Source organism: Macaca nemestrina, chromosome 2 (genome assembly GCF_043159975.1).
Source record: "Macaca nemestrina isolate mMacNem1 chromosome 2, mMacNem.hap1, whole genome shotgun sequence".
In the NCBI taxonomy this organism is placed as follows: Eukaryota; Metazoa; Chordata; class Mammalia; order Primates; family Cercopithecidae; genus Macaca; species Macaca nemestrina.
In genome coordinates this window covers 164,856,800-164,866,033 of record NC_092126.1, presented here as the reverse complement: position 1 = coordinate 164,866,033, position 9,234 = coordinate 164,856,800, and the positions used below count along the sequence as shown (strand labels likewise).

At 36.5% G+C, this 9,234-nt stretch overlaps 1 protein-coding gene across 16 annotated transcripts in view; it reads right to left on the bottom strand.

Moving 5' to 3' along the window:
- Positions 1 to 3,030: 3,030 nt before the first annotated feature.
- The window catches only part of LOC105470347 (immunoglobulin superfamily member 11), a 268,851-nt gene continuing 262,647 nt past the window's right edge, over positions 3,031 to 9,234 (bottom strand). For all 16 annotated transcript variants that reach the window (XM_071092387.1, XM_011722216.3, XM_011722219.2 and 13 more), the window contains 3 exons: positions 7,999 to 8,121; positions 7,052 to 7,202; positions 3,031 to 5,344 (listed from right to left, as the gene is read on the bottom strand). In XM_071092387.1, the coding sequence (XP_070948488.1) occupies positions 4,903 to 5,344; positions 7,052 to 7,202; positions 7,999 to 8,121 (716 nt within the window). In that variant the 3' untranslated portion in view covers positions 3,031 to 4,902. The remainder of the gene's footprint in view (positions 5,345 to 7,051; positions 7,203 to 7,998; positions 8,122 to 9,234) is intronic.

Genomic DNA, 9,234 nt, shown 5'->3' with positions numbered 1-9,234 from the left:
TGGCTAAGAAAATTCAACATAGTAAAGATGTCAATTCTTCCCAAAATGGATTCTATAGGCTTCAACGTAATTCATATGAAAATGGCAAGGTGTTTTGTAGACAGAGACAACTTTATTTCTAAAATTTACAAAGGCACAGGACCTAGAATAATTCCTGTAACTTGGGAAAAAAAAAAAAGAACCAAGTGGGAGAAACTGCTCCACCAGATGTTAAGGCTTACTAAATTGCTACAGTTATCAGCATAGTATTGGTGGAGGGACTGACACACACACACACACACACACACACACACAGAGAGAGAGAGAGAAATCAATGTAACAGCTAGAGGAGTCTGAAACAGATTCACACAAATATGCCTAAGTGATTTTTTACAAAGGTGCAAAAGCAATTCACTGAAGGAAGGACAGGCTTCAACAAATATTACTGGAGCAACTGGACATCCATAGACAAAAATATGAACCTCAACTTGTTATTTTAGAAATTAACTAAAAATGAATCACAGAATTAAATGCAAAACTCTAAAATTTTTATGGAAAAAAAATAGGAGAAAATCTTCAGAACCCAGGCAGATCTAGGAAAAAAGTTTAGACTTGACATCAGATGTACAATCCACAAAAGGACAAATTAAATTGTACCTCATCAAAATTTAAAACTTTTGCTTTATGAAAGACTGAAGAGAATGAAAAGACAGGCTACAAACTGGGAGAAAACATTTGCAAACAATATATTCGATAAAGGACCTGTATCTAGAATATGTAAAAACCTCTCAAAACTCAACAGTAAAAAAAAAAAAAAAAATTCTAGAAAATGGGCAAAAGACATAAGCAGGTATTTGTTGAAGAGGACGTAGAGATGACAAACAAGCACATGAAAAGATGTGCTTAGCCATCAAGAAAGTGTGAATTTAAACCATTATCACAAATTTCACATGTTCTCACTCATAGGAGTCAAAATGAGTGAAAAATTAAAACAATTGTTCTCATAAAGATAGAAAGTAGAATGATGATGATCAGAGGCTGGGAAGGATGGCAGGTAGTGGGGGGAAGTAGGAATGGTTTAGATGCAAAAATATAGTTAGAATGAATAAGATCTAGTATTTGATAACATAACAGGTTGTCTGTAGTCAACAATAACTTACTGTTATCTTTTTAAATAACTAAAAGAGTAGAACTGGAATGTTCTTGACACAAAGAAATAATAAATGCTTGAGGTGATGGAGATACCCTAATTACCCTGACTTGATTATCACACATTGTGTGCCTGTATCAAAATATCACATGTACCCCATAAACATATATAACTATTATGTACCAATAATAATTTAACAACATTTTTAAAACCACCATAAGATATGATATCACTACATACCTATCAAAATGGTGGCTACATGTAAAATTTTGATAATATCAAACGCTGTCAAGGATTCAGGGAAACAGGGTCACTCAGATGGCTGAAAGAAATGTAAAATTATATGGCCACCTGAGAAAAGAGTATGTCATTTTATTTCAAAACTAAACATGTACTTACCACATGCAACCCAGAAACTGCACTCCTGGACATTTATCCCAGAAAATGAAAACTTAACATTCACACACAAACCTATGCACATGTTTATAGCAGATTTATTCCTAATAGCCAAAAACTAGAAACAACACAAATATCCTTCATATCCTCCAATGGGTAAAATAAACTGTGCTACCTCTTCTGTACCATGGGAAACTACACAGCAATAAAATGGAATGGATTATTGATACATGCTACAACTTGAATGGATCTCAAAGAAATTATTCTGAGCAAAAAATTTTATAACAGCAAAAGCCAATCCTCATACTGTATTCCACTTATACAGCATTCTCAAAATGACAAAGTTACAGACATGAAGAACAGACAGTGATTGGTACAAATTAGGGACTTGGGAAGAAGGGTGGTGGCTATGACTATGAAAGGGTAGCATAAGGAATCCTGTATCCTGACTGTGGTGTTGGTCACATGAAATGTACATGACATTACTGAAAGCTGAAACCCTAGGAACAGAAACCAGACCAGTGATTGCTAAAGAGCGGTTGGGGAGAGTGGTTTAATTACAAAGGTAAGGAGGGGATTTTTGAGGGTGATGGAAATATTCTGTATCTTGATTGTAGTCATTGTTACATTCATCATACATCATACACACATCACCTTAAAATGGTGAATTTTACTGTATGCAAAATATGCCTCAATAAAGAACAAAAAAATCTGTTTGTAAATAAATGAATGTAAATACTAAAAAATGTTAAGAGTGGCATTCTATAAGTGGGAGTATTACTTGTTGATTTTTAAATCTTTTTTCAGTATTCTGTATTACTTTTTAAATAAAAACTAATGAAAGTTTTTTTAAAAATCTACACATTTGATAAACCTATATATAACTAAATATGCACATACACACGAGTGCATGTATAAGTGATGAAATCTGAGTATGGTTGATAGATTATATCCATGTCAACTTGTGATACTGTTCAATAATTATGCAAGATGTTACCACTGGGAGAAAGAGGTAAAAGGTATATGAGATCTCTATTATTTCTTACAACTGCATGTAAAAGTATAATTATCTCAAAATAAAAAGTTAAAACAAAGGAATGATCCAGTACACATCAAGAGCTACAATCATGCTCATAACTCGACTTAGCAATTTCATTTCAGAAGTCAGCATTTATCTACTCAACACCCACAGGAGGCACTGTGGTAGGTGACGGAGATTCAGTGGTGAAAAAGGCAAGCATAGAGACTGTCTTCATGAACTTTCATTCTAGGAAATGGGAAAACAGTTCAATGTATGAAAAGGGTCATTAATCTTCAGTCATATGGGTAAGAATTTGAATCAAACTAAATTTTTAATAATAAGAGAAAGGTTATGTCATTTTTGGAATACCATATGCCTATTAAAATGATTATAAATATTATTTAACAGGATGGAGAAAAGCTTGTAACATTAAATACTAAGCTTTAAAATGACATACTCATTAGTATTGATAATTAATGACAACTTATTTTATATGAATAAAATTTTATTGAATTTTAGATAATTAGAAAGAATAAAGAAATGCAAGATAAATGCTTTCTAAACAGCATCCGATAGCATCATCTTTTCAGTGTCATGGTATTTTCACTTTTCTTTATAAAAAGTATAGACATTCATTTATTTAAATTTTTACAAAGTAAGAACCATCAAATGGAAAAAAATAAGTAATGCTAAAGTAAATTCAGCTTTTTATCAATACTGAAATGGTTGGCAATGGTTAGGTTCTGAGTGTAGCCTTTTGGAAAAACAGTGTTTGCAGCAGCTGTTGGTGTCCATTCATTCAAATAACTAAAAAAAAAAAAGTTAGGAAGGAAGCCACTCCCTGTGAAGACTATGCTTGCAGGAGAAGAGGGCAAAAAGCATGGTGGTAAGAGGGAGTGAGAGAACACATCCCAGAAAGAAAAGACACTCTTACTGAGACATGGGATGAGTATCATAAATAATCTAGGAAACAAATCTGGGAAGAAATTTGTGAGTTGCTTAAAGTGCGGTTAACGCAAGACAGTCAAATGACCAGATCTACATAGCACAAAATAAAGTGGGGGAGTTTGTAAATTAATCTGGTGAACCGCAAGGCCAGCCAAGCCAGGTAGTAACCACAAAAGGAATCCCTTTACAATGGTGTAAAATGCATCTGGGCAACACTGCAACCCTGAGCTTACACAAATGTAGGGTAGACACTTCCAGCAGCACACCAGAAGATACACCTTTTGTCTCAGTCTTACCTCTTTTGCAAAAAGAATTATTTTGAAAAACAGAAAAACAACTTCTGCCCTCCCTGACAAGTAAGTTAAACTCTACTTGTCAAATAAAGAGAAAGTTATCTACCTCAGTACAAAAGGCATCAGGTGCTGTCCTCATTAATATTAACCTACTGTAATAGCAAGGGAGATCTGAACAACCTTGCTCTGAGAGGCTGCCCAGTAAGCCTACAACCTCTTAGCCCTACCTTCCTGCCCACACAACCCAGCTCGTTCATGATATGATGGACCTCTATGAGCTCACTAAATACAACCATTGAACAAGGTATTATACAACAGTCTTTTCTTTCTTAGCCCAATGCCTCTCATGTATTTTAAAAAAAAATCTTCTATAAAAAAATATTTTTCCAGGAAAAAATAAACAGTAATTGCCATGGACCTGTAACAGATCCTAGAATAACACAGACAGGCAAGAATCTGTCAATATAGCAATATTCCAAATATGAAATTCATGGTTCAGGAAGACATAAATAAATAAATATGAAGGGGCTTCTCAAAGACGTTTCCTTTGTTTTCCCCCATTTCTTACTGAATTTTGCTCATGTAAAAAGTTTTGATTATATGATAGAAGAGTCAGCCCTGTTGGGACCAATATTAAACATTTATACCATTAAGCCCTCTACGTAACGAGGGAATTGGGAGAGACAGAACGTATCACAGGGTTGCTCATTATTTTCTTAAAGACACATACCTTTTAAAATAATTTCAATATTTAAACTCCATCTGGCACTTTAGTCTCTTAAAAATTATTAAGTTAGGCATGAAGAACAAACCCATCTGGGCGGCAGTTTGGATTTTAAGTGCTATTTTGCTCTTGTATCTTTTTCCTTGGCTTGGCACATCTTTGAGATCCAGCAGAATCCCAGGACATCTTTGGTGGGGAAGTAAGTCTTCAGGATAGAGCATTCCAGTCCATTTTACACATCTTAGTGGCTAAGTAACAGCACTGCCTCCTTCTTTGTGCATTTTACTCATTATAAGGAAGTGTTTCTTTCCCAGCACTCCCCCACCCCACCCTCCCCCTTGTATGAGGGCACTCCATTTATTCATTTCTGAACACAACACTTCCTCATGTCCTATACCAAGGACCCGGCCCGACTCTGGGCTGGTACCATAACAGGTACTGCACCAATTCGCTCCAGCGTTGCATGGCTGATGGTGTAGGAATGACTGTGTGGAGGCCGAGGCTTCCTACTGACTGAGCCGTTGCTCCTGGACATCACCTGTGGTGATGACCCTCTGTTGGCTGTCACTACCAGAGTCTTATGTTGACCCGGGACCAGATGGCTCCCATTAGCATAAATGGACGGTATGCTGGCATTGCCTGAGCGGAGGGAGAAAGACTGGCCCAAGTCACTGAAGTGGTTGACTGACTCTGTGTTTCTATGAACTTTTGGATTGTTGCTCCAGTATCGACTGTTGTAGGTATTGGAAGAGGTTAGTGTGTTGTTGTCTGAGGAGGAAATCTCAGTGTGAAATGCTTTGGCAGAAGAACACTTGGGTGGAAGATCATCCTCTCTGAAAGGAACAAAATAAAGTTGTCATTAGGATTTACTTCAAGTTAATCCTATCCTCCTACCCTGGAATCTTTCTTTTCATGTTAAGGCTTATACATCCAAAAAACAAATCCAGGACGTCTCTCGTGAAAGCAGGCATGGCAACCCTGGATGGTCTCAGCTTTGGCATCCATTCCCTTTGAGACAATGGTCAAGAAAATCTCTCCTCAGCTTCTCAGTCTCCAACAGCAGAAAAGGAAATCTCAGATCTCTCAGAGAATGTCTCTTCCAGTACAACTTTTAAATATATATGTAAACAAAATTCACATAAATATGTTTATATATCATATAGTAAATATATAAAAAATCTTGATTTATATATATTTATAGTAAATATATAGTATCTTGCTTTATATTTATAGTAAATATTCATATATATATAGTAAATATATATTTATTCACTCATAAATATTTACTATAAGTAGGAAATTGGTCCATGAAGAAATCTACTAAACTAGGTGTCATAAAATAGCTGGGAAATCAAACTATAGGTATGCAGAACTTCAAGAAATAATCAGAGTTGGCCTGACTGTATTGCTCTATGGAGACTGAGAAATAACTGTGGGGTGCTGATGAGAGGTTCTCCTCAGTAATCTTATCCTGGGGAAGACTCTATCCCTGCATATGGCCCAACACTTAAGAATTACAACAGGCTAAAAGAAGTCATTTAATTTAAGATGTTAACCAATTCATTTAACATTTATTGAGTACACTTTACAATATGTTTCATGTAAAAAAGACACAAATCCTACCTAAGAAACCTCTAGTCATGGAGGGTAGTAATCAATGAAGAAAGTTCACAAGTCTGAAAGGTTGGGCAAGGCGCTAAAGACAACTTATGTGAGGAGGTGATGCCTGGCCTAATCCAGAATCAGATTAAGGAATTTAGTAAAGAGATAGATCAAATGAGAAGCATGGTCCAGGAAGAGAGTAGAGGCTTGAGTAAAACCTCTGAGTAATGGGAAAATGCAGGACAGACTAGAAGGCAAAGTATGCTGAGAGTGGTGAGAGAGAAGATACGCAGGCAAGAATCAGATCCTGTAAGGCTATGGTATGTCTCACTATGGAGACTGGAGTCATTACAGCATTTTCAATACAGATATGCCATGATGAAATCTGAGACTGAGCCTGGACCCTCAAATCTCCCCAGTATGACTAGGTCACTTTTCTTTAAAGATCATGTTGGCACTGTTTTCTTAAAATGTTCCTATTCTTGTCTGAACTACCTTTCTGAGCCAAATTGCCTTTCTGAGCCATAGTGCTGTGGCCTGACTGTGTACAGGCACTGGTATGCTCTTATGGCATTCCTTCTTGCTTTATGTTCACATCTATTATAAATGTCAATAGTAAACGCATGCTTTAGACACTACCTTTCCCGTTGTGGCAGCCACCTAACCCTGCCTATCCCGGAGATATGGAAGAGAAGGGGAATTCTTCATTTGTATCTTCCTAGTTGGGCACATGCTGGACCGTCCCCTCCTTCATGATCCAGTGAATAAAGCTGTGTGGTACCATGAAGAAAAGTGATATACAAGAAAATATCATGTGGCCACTTTAATAGTCTTGGCCATTAGAGCTTTACGATTAGCAGATATATCTTAACTGCCAAAAATGAATAGAAATACACAATGGCTATGCAGGACAAAATTGAAAAATCTGACACACAAACCTTATTTCGTTAGGAATTTCTTCTTCTTCCTCCTCTTTATTTTTGCTTCTCCAATAAAAGAATGCCCCCAAAATTAGTGCAATGCAAAAAATGATAATAACTGCACCAGTGCCAACGGCTCCAGCTATGAGTCCAATGTTCCTGGGCTGGGCTGCAAAATATATTTAAGGTATATTTAAGAAAAAAAGAAAGAGAGAAATAGCATATACCCATGCAACTGTAATAAGCACATAAGCTTACTAGATAATCTGCTTAAAATGTATAAAACTGTCTAAAATCTTTCATCCATATAAAGTTAAACCTCAATTAACTTTCTATATTGTCAGTGGCTAGGACCAACACATAGTAGGCGCTGAACATATTTTGAATGAATAAACAATTAAATGACTTGCACATTTTAGGAGAACAATACCTACAGTAGGTAACAGACAGCACCAATCTAACTTGCCTAATCTACCCTACACGAATGCTGGAAACTAGGGGATATCCTTCTACCTCAACCCAGCCAGATCACTCCCTTTCGCAACTGGAATTCAAATATCCCAGAATTCTCAACTAAAGAGAAGTTTTCTACACTGCCATTTACAACCTAGACACTCAAAAATTATGCAGATATAAAAAATTAGGAAAAAACACGAGAAGGTCTTGCTATACTCATAAGATTATTACCATTTTCATAATGTATATATCATTATACAATAAGAACTTGTTCAATTTTATTGATCCTGAGGAGAAAGATATTTTGTCATAAAGATTATCATATTGCTGAGGCTGGAAAGTATACTAAAACATTTATAAACTATTTTCAATAATAATTAAAACCAAAACAATTTCCATTTAATCTTCAGATAACCTTAAGACAATTCAGCAGAACTCTTCATTTTCTGGTATAACAAAGATCTTAGAGTTTCAGATCCAGGGTTGACATCAGAATTCCATATGCTTACGTGAAATAACCTGGAGATCCAGAAGACAGGTGCTGGTTCCAATAGCGTTAGAAGCCACACACTGGTACAAACCTGAAGTCAGGGTACTGATGTTCCGGATGGTGACTGTTCCCTGGACCTGGTCTGTCACAAAAACAATAATCAAGTGAGGATTTGGCAGGACTAATAGCAAAACCAAAGAAATCAGGAGAAGACTATAAAAACAGATGAACACTGGAGAGCTATCAATAAATTTTTTGGGGGGGTAGAATGAGAAATTATTGGTTCATGAATGTTAAAGACTAAAATTACTGTATCACTTTAAAGACCTGGAACTTTGGAGGGCTGTCCTAAATAAGAACAATCTTAAAACTCAATCTGCAGGTTAGCATGTAAAGTCCTAAATGTTAGTAGATTTCTCTGAGGAAATGGTGGCTAATACTTATCCTAGAGAATTTAAGGTAACACCAAATTCTAGTTCTCAGGAACTGCAGTAACATAAAGATCATGTTAAACTTATAATAACTTTAACTTCATACCTGATGAAGAAAATATCAAATCTGTGCTCTAAGATATAGACTGTTACTCCCTAACAACAATTACAGTTGTTTGTGTTAAGTCAGATCCTCCAAGAAGTAGGCACCAAGACAAGCATGAGGTTTCCTGGAGGAAATACCAGTAAAAGAAATGTGAGAGGAAGCTGCAGGAGGCAGGGAGAGCCTCAGACTTCGGTGTAGGTCTCACCACTCACTGTCAAGGGGAGAGGGAAGCAAGGAAGATCGGGTAGGAAGAGTCTCAGGCTGCAACACAGTTTTATGGAAGTGTCCAGTAGGCAGATGGGGAGTCCTTGAGCCAAAGTCACATGTTAAAGGAGTCCCATGCTTTGTAGAAATAGGCCTGCATTAGGCCCTAACCCTAACCCTAACTCCTCATCACTGGCTGGGAGCAGCCCAGAGGAAGCTTGGTCTTGGTGCCAAGCAGTGGTGGATCTAGAGGAGAAGCAGCAGGGCTTTCAGTCAATTATGTTCCCCATATCAGGAGTTTGAACAATAACTTTTCAAGGCCACTGCACTGGTATTGCCAAGAAATGTTTCACTAGTTCACATTTTAGTAATTCATCATTAGCATATTTTGATTATTTATTCCTATAAAATACAAATGACTTACAGGAATAACTTTAAAAAGTTAATAGTTATTAATATGTGCCAGGCATTGCGTAAGCTTTTATATGTATTATTTCAATCTTTACAATTACCC